At 41.5% G+C, this 25,777-nt stretch overlaps 1 protein-coding gene across 1 annotated transcript in view; it reads right to left on the bottom strand.

The window, feature by feature from the left end:
• The window catches only part of naaladl2 (N-acetylated alpha-linked acidic dipeptidase like 2), a gene marked incomplete at both ends in the record, with an annotated part of 343,065 nt that overhangs the window by 248,764 nt on the left and 68,524 nt on the right, over positions 1 to 25,777 (bottom strand). Inside the window, one exon of the mRNA XM_080032883.1 lies at positions 10,102 to 10,369. Coding sequence (XP_079889009.1) covers positions 10,102 to 10,369 — 268 coding nt within the window. The remainder of the gene's footprint in view (positions 1 to 10,101; positions 10,370 to 25,777) is intronic.

Consider the following 25,777-nt stretch of genomic DNA (forward strand, 5'->3'; position numbering starts at 1 on the left):
CACTGCAGTAGGTGGGACATTGTCTGTACTGCTCCACAGCTGCACGTGTCTTCTGGCTGGTAGCCCCATGCTTTCAAAAGTGATTTGCACCTCCCCTGCTCCACTCGTAGCCTGTTGAGAGTCTTCCAGGTTGGCCATGGGAGGTTGTGCCCGCTGGCGAGTCATTCCGTAGGGGTGATTCCTCTCTCCATCCAGTCATGGGCTCATGTGTAGAGCTGGTTCCATTCATATTTCCAGATGTTGGTCCTTGCGGTTTCTTTGGTTGTCTGGAGGGGTGGGACTGTATGCAGGAAGCTGGCTCTGGATTTCAGTCGGGGTGGGGGTGCTGTGTGTCCGTGAAGGGGGTGCCTTGTGTCGGTATCCTGTGCTCTCCGCTCGTCTTGGGCGACGATGGATCGTCTGATGTGTGGGGGGGGCAATGCCAGTTAGGGCGTAGAGGCACGGGATTGGCGTTGTCTTAATGCATCCCGTGATAATGCAGCAGGTGTCGTTGAGGGCTGTTTCAACAAGTTTGGTGTGATGACTGCGGCTCCAGCTAGAGCACGCGTATTCAGCTGTGGAGAAGCACAGGGCTAGGGCAGTTGCACGGATGGTTGGTGGCTCAGCGCCCCACTTGGAGTTAACCAATTTGCGCAGGATGTTGTTGCGGGTGTTGACCTTGGCTTTGGTGTAAAGTAATTTAAAAAGTGTGATTACAATATACTTACGGTGTCACAAAAACATAAATAATGTGTAACTGAATTAGACACTTTAATAACACATGTGTACAGCATGCAATTTGACAGCTACAAATAAAGACCTGAGACACTGGGATAAGTAGAGCATTATTTGCATTAAATTGTAAAAAAAACGAACATTAAGTTGAATTAAGATTAGAATGAATAATAACACCTACGGCCGGTGCAGAAAGAAGTTCACATTCCTGGAATCTGACATGGTTTTGGCAGACAGGGCGCTGCTTGATGGCAACAGAGATACCTGTAGATATATTATGATCAAATTAAGACAACTTAAAAATGAAGAGAAATACATTGAACCACTTAATATTCACAGTGTCTAACCAATGGGTGTAAGACACCTTTTTCATAGCTACAGCACTTGCCTTTTTAATATAGGTGTAACCATACACAGTGGCCTGGTTGGTTATTATCTTATGTTGCAAAAGATCTGGTGGAGTGGGCCCTGGACAATAGGGGCACGTTGTTTCCTCTGGGATGAAGCAGGTGGGGGCATCCTTCTCCCTACTTCCCAAATCCACTGAAAGCCCATATGGTGGTGGAATTTTCTTGCTTGAATACAAATACTCTGTCATTTCACAAACCTTGTTGTGGCATTTTAGCCTCAGACATGTGGATTTTCTGTTTCCAAGTCATCTAATCCATCCGTCAGATATTCTGAGTTTTGAAAGAGAAGATGTGTTGACTCTTGGAAAATCCACCACATTGCCATCTTACGGTGAATACAGCGATGGGATGGCCATCTTTTGAAATGAGACCTTTGTCATGCATTTCCTTTAAAGACTGAAGTGTCAGGCTTGCAGGTTGTGTATATGGGTCTGCATGTTTCGTCCTCTCAAGATGTATACACTCTTTGACTGGGTTTCCTAATGCTCTTCCAATCTTCATAAATTGCGGGCAGTTTTCAATTTCGCAATCAATGACAGGTGCGGTTGTGGATTTTCTCACATGGATGGGAAATAGAGGGCCAGATTTGTATTTAGGGATGACATATATTCCATTTTGTTGGTGGATGCACATCATGGGTATGGTGTTTACATTGTGAACTTCTCTGAAGTGTTTTTTTTAGGTTAGTGAACTGAACGTTGAATCACAGTGTCGACATGGCAAAACTGCCTGTAGAACGATTGTCAGTGCTCAGTTCAGTGCTGTCTTTTTCGTCTGTGAAATATAAAAAGGCTACATCAGCAAGTGTTATTGTTCAGGGAAACAGCCAAATATTCAGTGTAAGTAGAAAGATATACCAACTACAGTACATGTCACAAATCATAGAATACAAATTTTAAACCCTTTACTGTGTTGAGGTCTATGAAGCGCTTCAGAGATATGCATGAAATGTGGCATAACCACTGGTCATGCCCACTTCATACTTTCTTACTTTTCTTATTATCAGATAACCATTATTCATCTGAAATAGTCATTATTTACATCAACAACACAAACACGTTACCTCATTGTGATCCATACTAACTGCCGTCTCTCGTTCATTCGCTTTCTGTGAGGACACGTAATCTTTCAGCCCCGTGAGAGAGAGTAGTTAGGTGACACTGCTGCATCAACTCATTGCAATCAGGTGTGTGTGGCACTGACTGGCATTAGTTGCAGTGTCACTAACCACTCTCACGGAGCCAAAACGAGTCCGTGCCCTCACACTTTCAACACACGGACATGCACTATATTGTGCGGCACCCGTCTCAGTTGACACTCGCACGCCTGGCACAAGCTAGAAAACAGCTTTGCGACAGAGGGCGCCGTAAAAATACTACCGCTTTTGTCCAAAGGGGCCGCCATCGAACCATGTTACATGGAGTGGCTTTATATGCTGTCATGTGTCATGATACCTGTGGTTTGATCCACAAAATATATTGCCTTTTTGAGGTGTTTTTTTCCGTAGGTGGTCCTAATTGGCCAGTTGTTTTGTCCGACAGAACACAACACATACTCCTCAGCAGTGCAAGACAAAAATGTGTCCAGGGGCCGGTTTCCCAAAGCCTTCGTAGAGCCTTCTTAACATTACGCATTCGTAACTCCTACACAGAGTTCCTACTTAACATTTCGCATGTTTCCCGAAATGTTCTTTGCTACACATCTCATACGTTGGTAAGGTTGGTCTGTAGCGGCGGTTTCCCCCTGGAAATAGGTCGTAAAAAGTCGGGTCGTTTTATATTCGGGGTCTAATATCCGGCGTCCAGTAATAGACTGATCGTTACCAGAGCAATCATTCAGCTTCAGGGCTTGTGTCCAACGTTTCGGGTGGAAAACTGGCTATGCTTTAGGAAGCGGTCGGGACATGCGTGTGTGCGCTGGGAGAGAGAACGATGCGACGAGAGGAAAAAGAGGCAGGGGAAATGGCCAAAGAGCTCCACATCCCCAGCACTGAATTCAGAGCCTCGACTCATTATGTTGTGAGTCAACGTGAGGCACGAATCGGCATAGCGATCGACTTGGCTTTTTCGCTGTGGCAGGAGAGCTTGCCAACTGCACTGTCCTTTTACGCACCAGTGCCACCACTGCCTTCGTAATGTTCAGATTTGAATCATTTGCATCAAAGCCCTCATGATAATAAGAATGAGAGGCTTTATTTAAACGTTGTCCATGCGCAGGTGGTCATATTATATGTGTCGGCTGTAGACTGAAACTAACGGAGCGAGGCGGTTGTTTCACTTTATAGTTAGTCGCGCAGTCAGTTTGGGGACATGTCTCTATGTATCCAGGCTCGGGACATGCAATCAGAATCCCCGGTGATCATTTAGTCTTAAACCACATAGTTTTTCTGCACGGCGGGCTCGCGAGGTCTCACTGTGAACGTTACAATCACACTTTAACCGGGAGACGCAATGCTTCGCTCAGACGGGGCTTTGAGTGTAGGCTCAGGCGCAAAGAGACAGTCTGTATCTCTTGTGCGGCACCAGAGAGATTGTATAGAATTGTTTTTATAGTCTTTAAGAATCGCGTGACGTGTGAAAACAAAACTCCAAGCCAAAATTCGAATCTGAAATTTTCTAACGGGAAGTCCAATGTATGTTAGAACGTAGATGCGTGTGAAAACGGCTTGTCATGCGACATTCGAATCAGGATTTTTCAAATGGTCGAACAACTGACATGACAGTAGCTTAGCGGGGGGTTGGCAGCTATTCCTAAAACCTTTCATATACATATTAACATTCATCTTACCCCCCAAATAACATAGTTACAAGGATTTAGTGGATTTGGGTTGCCAGGGCCTTTAAGAAGACTCCTAAGAGACCGTTCGGGAACCACGACTACAGAGGTAAACAACTTTGCTAAGTCATAACGTAGGAGTCTTCGTAGCTCGCTAAGAGAGGGCGTTATCGGGAAACCGGCCTTAGGTCTGTAAAAGCCTGATGAGAACCTGTAACAGGCAACATTGTTCTGACAATGGCTTCACGCACACACTGCAGGTTAAGGGGTAACAAAAAAACTAAAAACCTAGGCCTTGATGGTTTTTAATGTAATTCTATCTACATGTGCAGTCCATTTACCATGACCATAATGTAACATGTAGGCTATTAGGCAATGTTTGCTGCATATAAGACTTAAGTCATTGCTAATATTAGCAAAAATATCAAGTCATTTTGTATCACGCATTACATGATGTAGTGGGTTGAATGTAGGCCTTGCCGTTTTCTTGTTTTGGCTTTTCCCCTCTCTTACTCATTACACAATACTTTATACTGATGGATACTTTATTATTTGAAAAAATAGCGTACTTTAAAATAATGTAGAGCAATAAAGACTTACCAGCCATGTCGCCAAACCTTCACTTCGGGTGTCGCAGCCGGTGGGGGTTATGACGGGCAATTTCCAGGTGCTAATGGCCCATCGACTGACCACGGGGCAAGCAGGGTGACTCCTGGCTTGAAGCGGAGCTCTCTCTCTCTATCTTACCGTCTCTCTGTGCATAAAGTTGCCTCTACTTAGGTTGAGATGTGAAAATAAATGTACTCGTGGGCGGCAGTGGCGAAGTGGGTAGGAAGATTGCCTCTGGAGTGCAGGGTCGGAGGTTCGATTCCCCGCCTACCCGCCACATGTCGAAGTGTCCCTGGGCAAGACACTGAACCCCAAATTGCTCCCGATGGTTCAGAAAGCGCCTTGCATGGCAGCTACTGCCATCGGTGTATGAGTGTGTGTATGAATGGGTGAATGTGGTAAGATATGTAAAGCGCTTTGGGGCTGAGAAAATCGGCTAGAAAAGCGCTATATAAGTCAAGTCCATTTACCATTTACCATTTACTCCTACTTGCAATAGGTAGTCCAATGCCAGTGTTGTTGTGCCAAGGTAACACCCGATAAATACTGTGTCCCCATCCGCGTGAGCGCGCATGGATCCAGTGAAGGTGGAACTTGGCCTAAATTGCACCGCTCTAAAGTAAATTAAAAGTTAAATCTGGATCGTTTGATTACATTTTTCCATCAGGTTTTATGGTTATTTTATTGTCTATTCTATAGGCTTACTTCTATTTAAAAAAAACAGTAAGTGCCAGTAGGGAATGGTACATACCATTTATGAGTGGCATGCCAGAGGAAAAAACGATAGGTTCAAGTAGGAATTGGCACTTTGTTGAATTGATAAACACACATCTGTTATTTCATTATAAAAAATACTGGTATTGATGAAAATGAATTAATAATGGTTAAACTGAATAAGATTCCAAAATGTTCAAGGGGTTTACATCATTTGAAGCAGCACTGTATATCATTATGCACTGTAGTGCAGATATTGAGTGCAGAATATTCACAGTCACACTGCGGGCTGGCCTTATAGAGGAGATGATTTTATTAGATTCACATGTGCTTCAATTAGCATATTAATGAAAAAACAGTTTTCTTGAAACTGCGAGAACCCCGTTATGCTGGAAGAGGCAGAGTTCATATTAATCGTAGCCATGATTTATGTGAAGATAAGTATGATGACATAGCACCAGCCTCTAAATAATGCCAATTACCTTAATTACAGTTCGTATTAGTATAGCTTGTTATATTAAATGATTGTGGTTGATGAAGGATTAGGCCTCTCAAGTGTCATGTTAATTTAAAACCTGTCTATTAACTTTTCCATTGTTTAGTCTGAGATCATTACAGTCAATGTAATCAGATATATTTTGATTGGGTGAGGGAGACAGTTTTGGAAAAACTTCACCTTAATCTTATCTAAGTCAAATGATTTGACGAAATCCAAACAATATAGCACTGCTTCTAGATAGATAAGGATATTATTGACTTTATTTGGTTGGGATACAATTAAGCATTCATTATTTAATCTTGTATGGATTGTGGATTGTTCCAACAAGGCAGTCGAAGTTTACACGGAGGAGACATATCCAGCAATATTTACTCTGTGATTATAGATAACACAAGAGTATGCATATAAATGTACCCACACACACACACACACACACACACAGCTTGATCTATTTAGTCTCTTTGATCTCTCGAGTGAAAAAGAAAGCAGAACTTGCTATATATATATATTTTGGTCTAAAATGGGCGATTTATAATTGGTGGCATGAGCTTTTATGAGGGGGGAGGGGAGGGGGGGGGGCAGAGGCAGCGGCAGCTAACCTGGGGCCTCATTTATAAACACTGCTGCACACAAAATTTCCATAGGCTCTTTTCACCGCATACATTGGTATTTATAGAAATATTCTATGGTGAGATGTGTATGTATTCCCACGTCAACAACTCCGTTTACTGACAATGGTTTTCTGAAGCGTTCCATGGAGTCATATCCTTTATAAAATCATGTTTATTTTTAATGCAGTGCCACCTAAGGTCATAGGCATTACATTTTAATTTTGGACCTTGGCCCTCATATATATTATCTTATGGATTGTGGATGGTGTAAAGAATTTATGATAAATTCTTTGCAGGAATGTTGTTTTTAAACAGTTGGGACTGTTTTCCTCTGCAAGACTGAATCTTTAAAGGATGCCCCTTTATATCAATTAATGATAATAGCATGTTTATGTGAGTAATGTTCCAAAACTGTATTTGTTTCTAACATTCTACAGCTTTCCTAATCTTTATGCCCCTGTCCACTTTTTTGAAATGTGTTGCTGCCATCAAATTCAGAATAAAAATATATTTAGGAAAAACAACGAGATAGATATAGGGTAAAACATAAGATATGTCGCCAGTGTATTGTTTTCAACTTGATTGTATGCGAGAGATGATTAACAAATGATCACATTCTGTGTCATATGTTTTACATAACGTCCAAACCTTTTCGGAATTGGAAGGGAATCAGAAAACAAGTATGAGGTAATTGGGGACAAATGTATTGACAGTCAAGAAAAATTGGAAAGATAGAGTAAAGCACCTTTGTCAGTAGGATGAGGGTTAGGAAGCATGACTAATATCGCATTGATTTTAGACGACTAGCACATAAAGTACAAGTCTAAGAGCACATCTTGTTAGTATTTTCTCTCTCATCTTTCTCTTCATTAAAAGCCCTTTGAATGACCACGGAAATAATTCTAATCTTAAACCTCTGATGTGAATAGGCTGCTTAGTAGCAGTGCTTGTATTCGCTAGTTCTGTACTGTACTGAACAGCTTGGACTAGCAGAACATACTTTAATACACTCCTGAATTGAGGACAGTCAGAACCAGGTAATGAAGAAACATTGTGAAGCCTTTTACTGTCGAGGAAGTGAAGTGCCTTTTATTATGCGACTACTTTTATACTATTATGCGAAAGCATAGTGTAGGAAAAACAGTACGTAGTGACCATGATTTTTTGAACTGAACTTAAAGTGATTATAATCTAGAAGAAGGGTTTACATATTTCCAACTCCAGTCCTTACAGCTGTATAAATAGTATGTTGCCCCTACAGGGAGGATTTGTTCTTCTTCACATAGATATTGATGCCGGCTTGTCCTTCTGCTTGTGTTCTTTCTTTTACAAGTCCTACAGCAGCCTATGACAACTGGACTTTACTGGTTCTTTTATTTCCTATGTCATACTTTTTTTTTAAATAATTATTCCTGTGTCATGTGTTATGCACATAAACTGAGCCAATGTAATCAACAAATACAAATTCTAGGGACTCTTGTTTGATAAATGGCCCACTCTATCACAACAATAATAGAAAGACACATGGCTTGATAAATTACAATGTGCTGAAATAGAATTCATATGTACTGTAGGCAGAAGTAGTCTGGTGTTTTTCAAGAGAGTGGCCATCATACTTCATTTCAGAAGGTCTGGAATCGCTCAATTGACAAACGTTAACTCACTTGAAGGCAGGTGTCTGTTGAAGTTTAAAACTATTGGATGTGCCGAGTGCCACTCTGGATCTGCCAACCAATCGCACAACGTTTGGTCGTGACATATGCCATGCACCGGCTTCTGAGCTACTCCCTCTGTTCGCTGATTGGACCGCCACAAATCTACCTGAGAAAACCAAAGAATATACCGCAGGCCCAGACTGACTTCTGAAGGGAAATGAAAATTGAGAATAAGTAGGTAGGCGGGCGGTGCCAGGCTAGAAGGTTGGCTTAGGGCTTACAACAAAACAAAAAGAAAGGCACACAATCACATGATTTGCAGTAACCCATCTGACCCAAAACCCAATTAGGGTCTTATGAATAGTTCAAAATGTTTCATTTTTAGCTATTTGCCTCACTCTCAGGCTCAGGAAAATGCGACAAAAACCGTTCCTGTAACTGTGCATACATCTTCGATGTAGAAATGGGCACAGGTTGCATATCCAGGTCAGCTTAACTCAAACACTAGTAGTCAAGGGGAGCAGGTCATAAGATAAACTTTACAACATCACTAAACCCTCGTGTGTGCTCGTTGGGACTTGTTTATTTACTATGTTATGTTGCGCTCTATATTTTTACACCTTACCTTTTGACCTGATCCACTTGACTAGCAGTGTTTGAGCTAAGCTAACCTGGAAGAGACACATTTGCCCATTTATATTTCAAAATGCACGCAGAGGAACCGTTTTCTGTCGCCTTTTCTTGAGACAGAAGGTTGAGCTTCTAAAGAGAAGGTAGCTAACATTTTAAATGTTGAACTATTCCTTTAATCGTGCAGTCCTTGCCAATTCACAGCCCTAGCACATACAGCAGCAGGAAAACAGTGTCAACATCAGCAGGGTCTATTAGCCATTGCTCTGGGTCGCCATCCATCCATCCCATACAAAACACCATATTTAATTGTCTCAAAGCCTTGTTTGGATCCGGAAAGAAAGACAGCGTGCAGAATGGAGCTACGGAAAAATGCGTTGATAGATGACTGTGACCCTGCATTGGGTAGACTCAAACCAGTGGACAGCTGGATGGATGGAGCAGAGCGGAGAGAGAGGAAGGGAGGGAGAACTTGGTATTCAGAGTATCACTCCAACTTTTCATCTGCCCTCAGGCCGGCAGGGGCCCAAAGGAATAACAAGCGTCTCTTTCAACCCTGTTATTTTTGTTCCCGGGATACTGAGGAAAAGAAATCTTCTAAAAATACTGTGACTGGATTTCTTTGTGTGTGTGTGTGTGTGTGTGCGTGTGTGTGTGTGTGTGTGTGTGTGTGTGTGTGTGTGCATTCGTGGGCTGGTCTGCTGGCTGGCTAGCATGGGCAGACTACGTATACATGCATAATGACTTTCATTAACCTTCACACTCCTGAAGGAAGGCGGGAAGATGTACAGTGCGTCTATACACTGATGCAAATACTGTGTTGAATTGTTACAGATTCTGCATTGGGGTTGCTGTGCGTGGTCTTATAGGTTTTCTATTCTTATCTACAGCAAGTGTAATGTCTAGTGTGTGTGTGTGTGTGTGTGTGTGTGAACTACCTATTGTAAGGAAGGGATGGCCTGAGGCAGCCCACCAAGAAAATGTCTCCTTTGGTTATATTTATAAAAAAAAAACTGATCCTCTTGAGTATGACCCATTTAAATCTAGTTTTGTCTTTTATTTGAAGTGCTGGATTCAAAAGCACATATATATATTGGGATATTGGTCGAAAATGTGGATATTGATCATGTATGTGCCACTCTATCAGGTTTCAGCGCAGAGCCACAGCAGACCTTGCATTTATTTAATTAATCTCTATCTGTAAAGTTTCAAAATGAAGCATTTTCCTTTTATCTCTTTACCTGCAGGAATTGAGGCAAAATTGAATGAGTTAACCTTTTTTTTTGAAAGAATGTTTTGATAAAACAGGGTCGCAACTCCAATCATTGACTAACCGTCGTCCGGTGTGTTGATGTATGGGGTGTCTGACCCCCGGTTACATACAAAGTGGGGAACATAGGACCCGGGGAACATAGTTATGCTCCCATGAGATCTTGTAAGTTCTTTAGGAAATGTCATCATTGTGCGAACAATTGCTACAGTACCTGCAGACTTCCGACAGCAGAGTAGGCCGCGTAGGAGAACTGCTGCTTGGACACGTCGTAGGGCACACGCTGGTCACAGGGAACTCCATTGGCCAGGAAACACTGGTGACTGGACCGGTCGGTGATGGTGCTGGGTTTGGAACCAGGCAGGCTGAGCAGAACGCTGTGATTGGACAAGCGGACATCAGTCAGACCGAGTCCCACCCACTGCCTGTACAGGTACCTGGCTCTGGCCTCCTCACTGTCATCCGATTGGCTGGAGAAAGACCTGAAAGCAGCGGACAAAAGACAAGTGATTATTATGTCATACAGTACTGTTGAAAACAAATTTCTACATTTTGTTGATTTTTGACCAATGTGCAGTGGTAGTTTAAATATACAGACTTTGAGATGCAAAATGGATAGAATTTCCCTTTTCCTTAAAAGCACCATTTTTGCGTATACACTGCTGGAAATGACGATCTAACATACTGTAACTATTATGGGACCAGATCAAAGACAAGTGTTTGTAGTTTGTGTAGAATAAGTGATAGTGAATTTTTTTTTTTATCAAAATGTTTTTCACAAATAACTGAGACTTTGTCCTTTCCAGCTGTGTATAGTGTTGTAAAGTTGGGATTGATTCAATTGGAAGAAAGCTGACAGCCCTCATCACAATTGGGCCAACAATTTGAGTAAATCAACAGGAGCTCTATGAATACAACATAGCAACGTATAACACTTACGGATCATGTTAGGAATGGGCTGAACAGGAGAACAATCAATGAGAATATTTAAATATTTCCATTTTTGTGTTTATTGTGTATCAGAGCTGAGTAAAATTAAAGCCATTATATTTCACAGATATGGAGTTCATGACCACGACATCTTTAATCGCATCCCAAACCTTTCAATGAAAGACCACATACTGGCACTCAACAATGCTCTTTAAAATGGAAAACGTTCATTAATAGATTACTTTAAAGACTGAACTGCAGAGAAATCCATTTACCCATCAGTTAGATTGATAATGCATTCACTAATTGATCTTCATGATAGTATTAATAATAGTGAAAAACGCTTGACTTTCATCTTTCTTTCAGTTTGCCTAAAGCTTAGTGAGTGAATGTCCCTTCTCTTTTACTCTGTAGTTCCCTTTTCCCTAATTGCTGTAAAGACATGTCAATAGCATTGGACCCAGGCCTTATGTGACTTTGCTCTGATGCTCTGTTGGGTTTTTTGATGTGTACTCCCTTTATTGTTCTGAGCACTGCACTCAAAAGTTCAGCAAGACACTTCCACAAATAACTGGCTGGTATTTCAGCCTCTTGGAAAAGAACAAATGTGAAATCCATACAATATACCAAAACAACACCTGGCACTGAGAAGATAATTCATCGCAATAAAAAGACAAACTCTTAAATATACAGTTGTTTTCTGAAGATAAGAAAAACAGAATTGCACTTTGAAAATGTCACAATTATCCAAGTAATGAGGCCGTAAAGGGAAAGAAATAGCAGGGTGGGTGTTTTACCTTTCACGTTTTAGTATTTGCCATTTTTCTTTAATGTTCCATATTCATGTTTGCATAATCTCTGTCAGAGCACCTTTCACTGTAGCTACAGTTATTTTTGTTATGTTTTGAATAAAGACTTTTGAGCATTTGAAAAATATAATTTACACTTTCATAGAGTGATATGAGAAGATTAATATCTATCTGATTTCTGTCTGTTATGCTGAAGTCTGGGATGTGATTAGCCTTGGTAAGAGATAAAGATAGTAGCAGTGAGATAAAAGCTCATCGAATTGTGTCAAGTACAAAATACAGCACAACATACAATTACTACTAATTTAAAAGCCAACTCTAAACTCACCTCTTCAAGAAAGCATATGACCCCTGACCCACCAACCCAGTCTCACAGTGAAATGTGAAATAGCTACGTTGGTCCACAGCGCAAAATGTAGAGGTTTCACAATAAAGGCCTTGAACTTGTGAATTACCTACATTTGTTCCCCCTATTCATTTCTAATGTCCAACCCACCCACACCACACCTGACTATTCCAAACCTCATTTGGAATTTGTATCATGTTTTCCGTTGTTTTTGTTTGGTTTTTCTTACAGTCCCCTCCATAAGTATCGGAACGGTGAGGCCAATTCCTTTATTATTGTTGCTGTAGACTGGAAACATTTGGGTTTGACACCAAAATATGAATATGAGACAATAGATCAACATTTAAGCTTTCATTTCCAGGTAATTACATCTGGATCTGATATACAACTGAGAAGATAGCATTTTTTGTAAAGGAACACCACATTTTTAGGTGAGCAAAAGTATTGGAACAGATAGACTTAAAGTAAATTAAAGTGGATAAGACTTATATTTTGTTGCAAATCCTTCGCTTGCAGTAACTGCATCAAGCCTGTGACCCATTGACATCACAAAACCTTTGCATTCTTCTTTTGTGATGCTTTTCCAGGCTTTCACTGCAGCCTATTTCAGTTGTTGTTTGTTTTGGGGGGTTACACCCTTCGGTCCCCTCAGGTAAAATGCATGCTCTATAGGGTTTAAGTCTGGAGATAGACTTGGCCAGTCTAAAACCTTCCATTTCTTGCCCCTGATTAACTCCTTTTTCGTTTTGCAGTGTGTTTTGCTGCATCATGAAGGATCTTCCAATCAGTTTGGTTGCATCTTTCTTTAAATTGGCAGACAGAATGTTTCTGTAGACTTCTAAGTTCATTTTGCTGCTGCCATCATGTGTTACTGTGTTGTTGTGAAGATGAACCTTTACCAAAGTGATGGAAAGGCTAAAGTTTGGAGAAAGAAAGGATCTGCTCATGACCCCAAGCATACAGGCTCATCTGTGAAACACGGTGGAGGCAAGCCTTTTGTCATGGCTTGGGCTTGCATGGCTTCTTCTCGGATGGGCTCATTAATCTTCATTGACGATGTAACACATGATGGCTAAATGAACTCAGAAGTTTACACAGACATTTTGTCTGACAATTTAAAGAAAGATGCAACCAAACTGATTGGAAGATCCTTCATAAAGCAGCAAGATAATGACCCAAAACACACAGCAAAAACAACAAAGGAGTTAATCAGGGTCAAGAAATGGAAGGTTTTAGACTGGTCAAGTCAATCTCCAGACTTAAACCCTATAGAGCAAGCATTTTACCTGCTAAAGAGGAGACTGAAGAGAGTAAACAAACAGCAACTGAATAAGGCTGCGGTGAAAGCCTGGAAAAGCATCAAAAAGGAGGATTCAAAAGTTTTGTGATGTCAATAGGTCACAGGCTTGATGCAGTTGTTGCAAGCGAAGGCTTTGCAACAAAATATTAAGTCTTATTCACTTTAATTTATTTTAAGTATATCTGTTCCAATACTTTTGCTCACCTAAAAATGTGGTGTTCCTTTACAAATAATGCTGTCTTCTCAGTTGTGTATCAGATCCAGATGTGAATACCTGGAAATTAAAGCTGAAATGTTGATCTATTGTCTCATATTCATATTTTGGTGTCAAACCCAAATGTTTCCAGTCTACAGCAAAAATAAAGGAATTGGCCTCACCGTTCCAATACTTTTGGAGGGGACTGTAGGTAAGCCTACTGTATATTCTATGTGATGTAAAGCGTCTTTGAGTGACCTCCAAAAAAGCGCTATATAAATCCTATCAATTATTATTATTATTATTATTATTATTATTATTATTATTATTATTATTATTATTATTATTATTATTATTACTAAAGACTATAACGTTTATGTGTTAAGAGCAGTGGCGGGCCGTCAGGGCCAGCAAAGCCTTCTCTGATGGCCTAAAGACTTTAAAAAAAACGAAATTATATATTATTAATACATTATTATATTTTTTATTAAATATATCATTTATACATTTTAATATGTAAAATGTTTTCATTGATTCTATCTATTTTAAAGAGTTTGTTCACGTAAGTCTAAATACGTAATTTAATTGCTTTTCATTCGGCTGCGCTGCCTCCGGTGTGCTGCTATATATTAGAGCTCTTATCCAATCAGATTATTTCCCTGCGCTGTCTCCGGGTAAAAAGATATCTGGCCAAGGCCTTCAGAATTCCGAGAGAATCCCCTCTCTGTTGACGCTAATGGGGACGATGTTGTGATTGACATGTTCTTTAACCAATCAGATTTCTAGTTTTCCGAGTTGGGCGTATCCTTTTACACGGCTAGGCCTTCTAGCTGGCGTTGTCGCAATCGGGAGGGAAAGTAGCTTACTTGAACTACCGCTAGCTAGCCAACATTAGCCTACTGTCCATGGATACAAGGCAGTATGTTAGATCTCTTCTATTTTTGATAAGATCCTTTAGATGAGACTTTGTCGAAACACACGATGGATTACAGAGGAGAAGGAGTGGATTTAATGGACAACTTACTGGGGAAGTTTTTTTATTGAGAAGAGGACCTTTTAAGAAAAGCTGGACATGGCAGGGTCGAACAACACCACAGCTAGCCGCTCTGACCCAGCTGGATAAAGGATCTGTGCAACACTTCCAATCAGGCAGCAACTTAAGAAAGGTAGGCCTATAGTTGGCTCATTGCTAATTGTATTGCTGGATATGTCTGCTAGCCTACTTGCAACCGATCGCTGCCGTGTGTGGTGCTATGCTGGGTTTTTTAACCGGTGTTTACTAGGAGCGGTGACCACAGGACGCGCTACGTGCGCTGGCAGTGCCGTTCTGCTATTCATTCTCCATGGTATGACCCGCTAGTAGTGCGCTGCTTCCCAACATAATTTTCCATCTTAAAACGTATTAAAACATGCAAATAATGTTTGCTTTTCTTAGCTGCTGAGCTGTCCAGCGCTCTAAAATTGGAAACTAAAATGATAGACAGAAGATCTGACAGGTAGTTTTCATCCTGGCGCAGGGTCTGTGATTAAGCTGGGATCTGTGTGTGTGTGTGTGTGTTTGACATTTGCCTTGACCGGTAGTTGCTAGTGACTTGTGGCTGTTTTGAATTTGTTCTTGATTATTTGCTCATGTCATGATTTAGACTACATCTTTTCTTGATGCAGCATCTTGTCAAGCTGTGTAGTGTGTAATATTAGTTGGTCTATGCTCTTGATGGTTTAGTCAACATGTTTAGTGTCATTAGTGTACTGTAATTGTATTACACTCGTTAAAGGTTACTGTAACTGCTGCAATCGGGTGATTAATCCACTGACAATAGCCGTGACGTCATCGTGAAGTTATTTATTTATTAAGCGGTTTGATTTTCGGGATGATGGCTCTGAAGGCCTAGGTGTAAAAGGCAAGGCCCGCCACTGGTTAAAAGTGCATCTTATTTGGTAAACTCATACAAAAGACAGAACATACAAGGAGTTAAAGAGGTTGCCTACAGACTAGCAGTTTCTCCCTGACTCCAATTGTTGCCAAACTAAGACCTTTTAACTGTATTTTTCAACCTATCATCACCAATAGAAAAACAAGTACAAAGCCTCATGGATGCCCCCACGATCTAAACACTGGCATCAACTACATAATCACCCGTCAAAAGGACCAGCAAGACGTGTCCAAAACCCAGGCAATGCGAGGCCATCACTTCAGCCTCTCTACGTTCTGGCAAAAAATCCGCTCTCACCACCTAAAACGACCCCCCAGCCGAAAAATAGATATCAGGCCCCTGTATCCCTGGCGAGCTACCGCCAGAAACTTGCAGAAAGTCTCCCGCCCCCCCATGACATGAACTTTGCTGCTAGGCAGTTTCAGGAGAAGGCTACAGAAAAAAATCAAGACCTGTACATTGCTTTTCTGGATTTAGCAAAAGCCTTCGACATAGTTGACCGACTCTCGAGCATCCCCTTAAATTTTGGGGTTCCACCCACATTTCTGAGCATCCTTCAATAGCTACACTCTGGCATGCAAGCCTGTGTGTTCATTGGTGGACAAAAAGCAGGGTTGCGTACTTGCTTCAGTGATTTTTAATCTTTTGTCAGCAGTTAACATCCTTGCACATACGTCCCTACAAGCCGATGATGATGGGGATATAACGTAAGTTCTGTCTTGATGGAAACCTTTTCAACCTCTCTTCAACCTAAAAGCCCTTACCAAGACAACAACAATCACTATACATGAGCTAAAACATGCAGATGACTATGCCCTCCTTGGTCACTCCTTGACACAATAACAGCATTTACTGTGCTGCTGGTCACCAAATGAATACCCAAAAGAATCTGCAGCACCTGTACCCACCCCAACAGTGGGTACACCAGCCATGGCTCACCGATAAAGGTGGTCCACCAGCTCTGTTATCTTGGCAGCATCTTAGCATAAAACTGCCAAATCGATGGTGACATCCATGCAATAATTAATCATGCCTCATCTGCCTAAGGTAGACTGCGCTCCCGGGTCTTAGAGAACAACAATCTGAAGATACCTACTAAGGTAGCTGTCTACCAAGCAGTCTCTCCACCTTACTATATGGTTCCGACACATGGACCCCATACCAACGTCACATACGCCAACTGGAAGCATTTAATACTGTGCCTCCAGCACATCTTAAAGGTGAACTGGAACGACAGAATCGCCCATACAACCACCCTACAGAGCACCCAGAAAATCAGTGTGGAAGCAGCCTTAGTAAAGCGCCAACGTATGGCCTATCAAGTCAAATCCTATACGGACAGCTCCTTGGAGCCAGCAGGAACCCTAGAGGCCCACTTATTTAGGTACAAGGACAATCTCAAAGGCACACTCAAGAAATGCAGAATAAAGCCAGAGGACCTTGCTATGGACCGCCGTGCCTGGTCTTCTTCTGAGAAGTCTGGCCTCACCTTCCTAGAAAAAACACACACATCCTAAGCATAATGTCAGCACAGCCTTTTCAATGCTGAACAACCTCAGACATCTACAGACTCATCCCTCACTAGGGCTGACCCGAATGCCATTTTTCAGGCTTCGAGTATTCGTTTTCCAAGCGAATATTCGGATATTCGTTCCAGAAAAACACACCACCAAACCAACATTAATAATGCCAATGTACTCACTGAAACCGAGTGTGTGAGCCGAGACAGCAAGCTGCGTAGTTTGTTGATGCTTTAATAACTTTCGAACGGTAGTAAAGTCGGAGTTCCTTACTTTTCCCCGTGGAGGCAACAGCTGTTTTTCGTTCCAAATCAGCTGTCCTCTGCGCCATCGTAACCCATACAGGAGCTTATCAATTCATCCAGGAACGTGCATCTTTTCGGCGATTTATAAATCCATACAAAGATCCAATATTGATAGTCTTTTTTGTCCATATTATATCCATTATTGACGCCTATTCCCATGATGCAAGCAAGTCACGGTTCATGATGGCTGATGTAAACAAACAGCTGAGCTAAGCTAAGGTTAGCATTACGCCAAGCATAAGCATTACATTTCCTTCCGAAATCGCGCTAATTTTGTGGTAGCCTATAGAGTTATTAGGAACACAATCTATTCTTCCTCCATCTCTCTCTCCCTCCTGCACTTAGTGCCACTTTTAGTTTGCCTCTCTTGTAACATCACATAGCCTACTACAGCTGATATCGCCGGTTGCGCAAAGGGCAGCGGCCAACTAGGTCAAAGTTCAAATAATTCGATAATATATTTTAAATTAACGTCTAATTTGTATTTTACAATTGTTTTATAACTTGTGTACCCAAATATTGTTTGCTGACAAAATATACTGCAGTTTGAGCTACCTTTGCAAAAAAAAATGTAAAAAAAAAAAATTGGAAAAAAAAAGAAAAAACAAAGAATATCCCGAACGAATACTGAATTGAGCTCCGAATACTAATTTAACAAACGAATACTCGGATATTCGAATAATTCGGGCCAGCCCTATCCCTCACATGCCCCAGCTGCGGCAGAACATGTAGATCAAAGATCGGGCTTTATAGCCATCTTCAATGTCACCACCATCAGCAACGGTGACAATGACTACAACACCCGACCATGTCAGGCCAAGGTAGTGACGTTATCTTCAGCAACAATGGACAACAGAAAGCAAGTGTGTAGTATAAATGGGTCAAAAATCACCATAAGTTGTACATTAAAACTTGCGTATGCCTGTAGCATTTGTTTCTGGGTGTCTAGAGTGAGTATGTGTGTGTGATATCTATATCAGTGTCAGCAGCAGATGGGCCAAACACACAGTTGTGCTCTTCTCTAGTCAGCGGGCCACGTCCCAGACCGCCAGGAGCAGCAGCAGGAGGCTGCTGTGCTCTCACCAATGTGTGCCAGTGTCTTTGTTTCCGTATGTGTAAGCTTGCAGAGACCTTCATCTATAAGCCAAGCTGTTGGAGGGACTCCCCGTGGTTTTGGGACACATGCCCAATTCTGATGACACCTCATGTCCCTCATGACTTTGTACACGTCTGTTTGTTTGCATGTTTGTGTCGATGTACACAGCTGTGTGTTTGTGCGCTCTTTGTGTTTGTCTTTTTGATGAATATGAAACTGCTTTTTCAGAAGATTATGTGGTATATTTTTAGTTCAGTCATGACTCTCATCAACCTAATGTCAGATTAAATTAGCTCGTCAATTTAGAAGTCAATAGCCACACAGTTGTGTGTGTTGACCAAAAAAGAGCTTTATTAATCAGTTGGCCTGAAACAGAGATATGTTTTTTATTCTAGCCGATTGACCCTTGCTCAGGTTGAAGTTAGGGGAGATATGCAGATAAACATGTATATATTTCACCTCTTTTTTTTCTAAATTCCAAGTTAATACAAACAGATATGAATTACAAATTCATTTTAACTGCTACATTGATTATGCTCAACTGTATGCGCCTGCAAAGGCAGATGGTCGTTCCCAAATGACAAGATTAGAGACATGCTGCTCCGTGGTGAAACCCAGGATGGCACACAATTAAACATGGACGCCAGTTTGATAAATTAACAGTCAGGTTGCATTCCGAATCACATACTTTCTACTATATAGTATGTAGAAAAAAGATTTAGGATGTCCCAATTCTTGTGACCAGATTTAGGATGGTTAGAAGTACCCGGATGTCCTACTTCATGCGGCCAAGATTGTTAGTGTTGAAAACTGCATCCTATTTGGGCGATTCTGACCCACAATCCAGTGCGCACGTGAAGTGACGTCAAATCGACGAAGCCTCCATATGAAAACAAACGGGGATGCGACGGATATAAAAGCAAGAGGCAAGATTAAGGCGCAATGTTATGATGAAATAAGAGAGTAAAGTATGTCCCAATAGTATGCATACTGCATCCTAACTAGATTATTTTTATCGTCGGATGTAGTATGTAGAAAAGAAAAAAGAAAGAGTATGCGATTCGGAACGCAACCTCAGTCTCCAAAACTGCGCAATTTCTCAAAGTTTGAAAGCCACAAAACTGTGTTGTTGCATTTGATCTTACCCTTGGCTCATTCATTGGGACTTTTGTTTTAAAGTTACTTGTATATGAATAAACACATGTTGTGTACTGCTCCAAACAAGTAGTTTTAACTAACTTTTGGCCTTATCTCCCCTGGAGAACAAAGACATTCCTCCGCTCAGGCTGAAAACTATGTCAATGACTTGACCAAAACAAGCATAAGCCCAAACACAATTATTTCCCTTTAATGACAGTTCAAATTCAATTCTTAAGGTTTAACCCATTACATTTTTGAGACTGCAAACCTGATTTGATTATTGTTTCCTGTATTTAGGATGGTAGCCCGTTTTATTATTAATTCTTATGAATAATTCTTATTGATATTTTATAATTTCATAGAAATTATTAATTATCTAATGTTGATATTAACCAAACCTGCCCTATTCAAATCTCTCTTTTAAACATTACATTGAAGATATCATCAAGCCAAATAGCTGTATAGGCAGACCCTAATTGAAGCTTTTTGTTTCACCCCCCCAGACCTGATTCTAATCTTTCCTACCTGGCCTGCTGCATGCTATATTACTTAACATCTTCAAATGGTTCAGAATGCTGAAGCATGTTATCTTTAGCCTGGCATTCCCATACCTGCCACTAGGCGCTGGCAAATTAAATTTGCTGCGCCTGTTGGTCTGGACACTCTCCATTGAAGCTTTTTCAGAAAGTCCAGCAATCCAGACTCACATTTCAATTGGTTCTATTTAATATGGGCGGGCCAGAGCCCTTTGTATGGTGCTCTGGGGCGGACGTAACCGGATGACGACAGTGACGTGCATGCAACGTCGAAGCCGTGATAGTAAACATCAAAGATGGCTGCGGATGTTGTTTGAGTTTGAGACTGCTTTGGCCTCGACCCTTTACGATTTGGAAGACGGCACTCAAATCTTTCATTAGCAAGTAAGTGGAATGTTCTGTTTTGCCGACCGACCAGGGCAAAAGTTTAATTTAACAGTTTAACAGCTGTTCGCTAAACGAAAGGGGCTTACGTCACCTTGTGCATCGCTCTGATTGGTTGTAGTGATATCCAACTGCGTGCAGTGGCATTTGAAATGCACGAGTAGGAGCCGCCCCTTGAGTTGGAAATTACTATTGATTGTGGCCAGACCCTCTATCATTCAAGATATCAGGGTCTGGATTTCCAGGCTATCTTATCATAAACCAGAAGAAATATTTCACCCTATTAAACATATTTTTCTTATATTAATTGGCTCCAGAGGAGAAGTTGGCGTCGTTGTGGGGCCTTCTATTTCCGTGCCCTTTCTCCTCCCTGTTGTCATTAAGACAATCTGACTCTGTTGACGCCTTTAAATCTTTACTTAAAAACTAATAGCACCACACTAACTTTCATTAGAGCCTAATTTGTGATTTCGAAAAAACCTTTCACCTACATTTTTCAGGAGGAGAATGTGTGATGTCTCAATTTCTTTTGAAGGACACTCGTCACTCAAAACAGTAGGGGCCACGGGCCCCATTTTGGTATTTAGTTTATTAAATCTTTAATGGATCCACGTTTTCAGATGCCACTAAAACTGTCTTTTCAGAAGGTTACAATCCCATCAAGGAGATAACATATGGAGATGCGGTCCTTTTTGACATTTTCAAACCAGGTAATAGGATTGGGCCATGGGTATCATGTGCATCATTTGTATTAAGTGGGTGGGGAAATTATTCAGAAGGACTTTTTTTTTAAGGAACTTGAAAAAAACACAAAAAAACATGTTAATCTGTGTTATTGTGTCATGCTGTGTGACCTCGCTCGTGCCTGCAGAGATACTCTAATTGTTTTGAAGTGTTTTAAAAGTGTTAACAGAATGCATTTGAAGGGTGGGCCGCTCTTTATCTGATCAGCAGATTGAATCCTCTCCTCAGAAGCCTCTCTACCCCACAGTGAAGCAAGACAACTGTTTTTCCCGAAACGCCAGCCGGCTGTAATTGTCTCGTAAAAAAATCCTTTGTACTGTTTCCTATCGTTTCTCTTTGGCATCTGAGCTTTACTTAAATCTTTAGTGATATTATTACTGACAACTATGCTGAGAAGAAAGACACGTCTCTTCATCATGATTTGAAACAACAGTTTAAAGTCTGGCCCTTTCATTTCTGCACTCACTCAAAAAATATGTTTCTATTATTTAAGTTGGAAAATGGTTATTAAGCCTGAAAACCCAAGTCTTTAGCGTCATTTGCACCATCCCCTTTATCTAAAAAATTTAAAAACGTTGGCAAAGTAGGCATTCATGGTCTATAAATCCAATAAAAATAAATTTTCTTTTTTCCCCACTTTGTCAGAGCCACTGTTTTATTGTATGTTTTACGCTCATTCTAATGATAACATGTAACAGCTATTAGCATGAGAGCAGGCAGATAAATCACATGTTTTAGCTCATGCAGAGTGTGGCTATAATTGCCTTATAGTGGGAGCGCTGTGGGCTTTTTCTTGGGAGTATATGAGTGGAGTGTGTTGCCTCTGCTGGCAGCTGCTGGGGGGATAATATATTCCTGTGGCACACAATCATTTTAATAGCTCATTCATTTGTTCAGGAGACAATTGATTTCCTCTGTTTCCATACACGTTAGTCACATTTGATTTCTCTCATCCCATTTGCATTTGTCACATTTTAAGAGCGTGACGTGTGCCCGGGCTTCATGATAGGAAATCTTTATTCTGTTATACCACGGCTGGTGTTAAGCTGAAAAAGCTAAGTGATGATGGAGGCTGCCAATAAAGAGCAATCTACACACTGCCGGTTGTGGAAGGGAGGGATAAGAAAAGGTACATCATGTAGCTAATTAAATGATTCTATAGCATTTTAATGTAAATAGATCTGAGTATGACTTGTCTTGACTGATACAACAGTCAAGATTTAACCTATTCAGTTTATGATAAAAGGAATTACTATCTGGCAATAACCATGGCAGCCTAAGAGGCTTAATCAAAACAGTATTCACTTCCCAATGTATACTTCCCAAATACCAATCCATGTGGTTACGTTTCCAGGCCAACAGTCAGGTTTCCAGGCCAACAGTCAGGTGTAAAGGTGCCAACACACTGCACTCTGCGGCGGTTGGCCGCGCGAATCGCAGATTTCGCGCCGCGTGATCATATTGGGTCATATTGTGTCCGCCGCCGGCCGCCCGACTAGGGTAGCCTTCTCCTACTCTGGGGATATGCTGGCGCTGGTGCTAACCGGTGCTGAGAGCACCAGTCTGCTGTGCTGATGGTGCTTTACCCAAGCTAACCGCTGCTAACTTGGTTCATAAAGGAAAACTGATAACTGTACACAGCAGGCAACAGACACATAGGCTATTCACAGAACTTAAGGGAGCAAACTGTGACTATTATGTTTTCATCCATCTTAATTTCCTCTGTCCGTCGTCCCGAAGTGAGTGACGTCGGGAGGAGCTCAACGCTGATTGGCTATCGCGGCGGGAAAAAGTTCAATATTTTCAACTCCTGCGGCGGCCGCGCCGCCCTATTCGCGCCGCGTTGCCCTGGCCGCACCGCGTGAACCGCTCGCCGCCGGCCGCCCATTCGTAATACATTGACTTTCTATGTAAACTCGCCATGCGGCGGTGTGCAGTGTGTTGGCACCTTAACTGTTTTTTTTAAAGGTACAGGACACTAATGTTAACACACAAAATAAAAAGCCGCCTATTTGTGCACATAAACTGTACCCACTGTAACAACCATTATCTTATGTACGATTACTCAATTTCCCTTAAATACATGAGGCTACATATAACGTTGTGTTAACTTATTCATTATTGTGTTCATGGAGGACAATCAAACTCCCACTAATGGTCATTGTCATACAGTATGTCACAAAAGTGAGTACACCCCTCACATTTCTGCACATATTTTATTATATCTTTTCATGGGACAACACTGAAGAAATGACACTTTGATATAATGTAAAGTAGTCAGTTTACAGCTTGTATAAGAGTGTAAATGTACTGTCCCATCAAAATAACTCGACACACAGACATTAATGTCTAAACTGAAGGCAACAAAAGTGAGTACACCCCTAAGTGAAAATGTCCAAATTGGGCCCAATTTGGACATTTTCACCTCTCCAGTGTCATGTGACTCGTTAGTGTTACAAGGTCTCAGGTGGGAGTGGGGAGCAGGTGTGTTAAATTTGGCGTTATTGCTCTCACTCTCTCATACTGGTCACTGGAAGTTCAACATGGCACCTCATGGCAAAGAACTCTCTGAGGATCTGAAAAAAAGAATTGTTGCTCTAAATAAAGATGGCCTAGGCTATAAGAAGATTGCCAACACTCTGAAACTGAGCTGCAGCACGGTGGCCAAAACCATACAGCGCTTTAAAAGGACAGGTTCCACTCAGAACATCCCTCGCCACGGTCGACCAAAGAAGTTGAGTGCACGTGATCAGCGTCATATCCAGAGGATGGCTTTGGAAAATAGACGCAAGAGTGCTGCCAGCATTGCTGCAGGGCTTGAAGGGGTGGGGGGTCAACCTGTCAGTGCTCAGACCATACGCCGCACTCTGCATCAAATTGGTCTGCATGGCTGTCATCCCAGAAAGAAGCCTCTTCTAAAGATGATGCACAAGAAAACCCGCAAACAGTTTGCAGAAGACAAGCAGACTAAGGACATGTATTACTGGAACCATGTCCTGTGGTCTGATGAGACCAAGATAAACTTATTTGGTTCAGATGGTGTTAAGCGTGTGTGGCGGCGACCAGGTGAGGAGTACAAAGACAAGTGTGTCTTGCCTACAGTCAAGCATGGTGGTGGGAGTGTCATGGTCTGGGGCTGCATGAGTGCTGCCGGCACTGGGGAGCTACACTTCATTGAGGGAACCATGAATGCCAACATGTATTGTGACATACTGAAGCAGAGCATGATCCCTTCCCTTCGTAAACTGGGTCGCAGGGCAGTATTCCAACATGATAACGACCCCAAGCACACCTCAAAGATGACCACTGCCTTGCTAAAGAAGCTGAGGGTAAAGGTTATGGACTGGCCAAGCATGTCTCCAGACCTAAACCCCATTGAGCATCTTTGGGGCATCCTCAAACGGAAGGTGGAGGAGCGCAAGGTCTCTAATATCCAACAGCTCCGTGATGTCGTCATAAATGAGTGGAAGAGGGTTCCAGTGGCAACCTGTGAAGTTCTGGTGAACTCCATGCCCAAGAGGGTTAAGGCAGTGCTGGAAAATAATGGTGGCCACACAAAATATTGACACTTTGGGCCCAATTTGGACATTTTCACTCAGGGGTGTACTCACTTTTGTTGCCTTAAGTTTAGACATTAATGGCTGTGTGTCGAGTTATTTTGAGGGGACAGTAAATTTACACTGTTATACAAGCTGTAAATAGACTTATTTACATTGTATCAAAGTGTCATTTCTTAAGTTTTGTCCAATGAAAAGATATAATAAAATATGTGCAGAAATGTGAGGGGTGTACTCACTTTTGTGACATACTGTATAATGGCCCAATATCTGTATGGTGGCTTTCGTTCCAATTGCAACATAGTGTGCATTTGTTGTGAAAAGTGTAACAACAATTAGCGTAACAGCACAGCAGTTACACTGCCCGACCAAAAAGGATCTTGTTGGATCCTCTTAAACTTTGATTACGGCATATAATCGCCATAAGACATTTTGATAAGCTTTATTTGGCACATTAGGTTGCTTAGAACCTAGACCTGACCAACTGAAGCAACCCCAGGTCCACTGTACACTGCCACACAGGCTTGTACAGTAGGCACTAGGCACGATGGGAGCATCACTTCATCCACCTCTCTTCTTACCCTGATGCACCCATCACTCTGGAACAGGGTCAATCTGGTCTCATCAGACCACACAACCTTTTTCCATTGCTCCAGAGTCCAGTCTATATGCTCCGTGGAACATTGAAGCATTTTATCCTGATAAGCCCCACTGATAAGTGGTTTTCTTAAAGCTATACATCTGCATAGTCCATATCCCTTATGTTATCTTCACAATGTGCTTGTGGAAATGGTCTTACTTTCACTATTAAACATAGCCGGGAGTTCTACTGTCGATATTTTAAATTTTAATTCCACCAAATAATTGTATTTATTTTAAGTGATCATTCACATACATAATGACTTTGAATAACGGAGCAGTCAAATAACTACTTTTACTGAATGTAAAACAGGTCCAGTGTTCCGCATACACTGTACAATTAACCTTTGACACCCCTTAACAAAATATTACATTTAGCTCTCCTAGACCTGGTAATAAAGGCAGTCAGGAAATGAAAAAGAGGGACATTTTGAATAAAAGGAAATTCACTTCT

The sequence above is a fragment of the Ammodytes marinus genome, assembly GCF_949987685.1.
Source record: "Ammodytes marinus genome assembly, chromosome: 8".
In the NCBI taxonomy this organism is placed as follows: domain Eukaryota; kingdom Metazoa; phylum Chordata; class Actinopteri; order Uranoscopiformes; family Ammodytidae; genus Ammodytes; species Ammodytes marinus.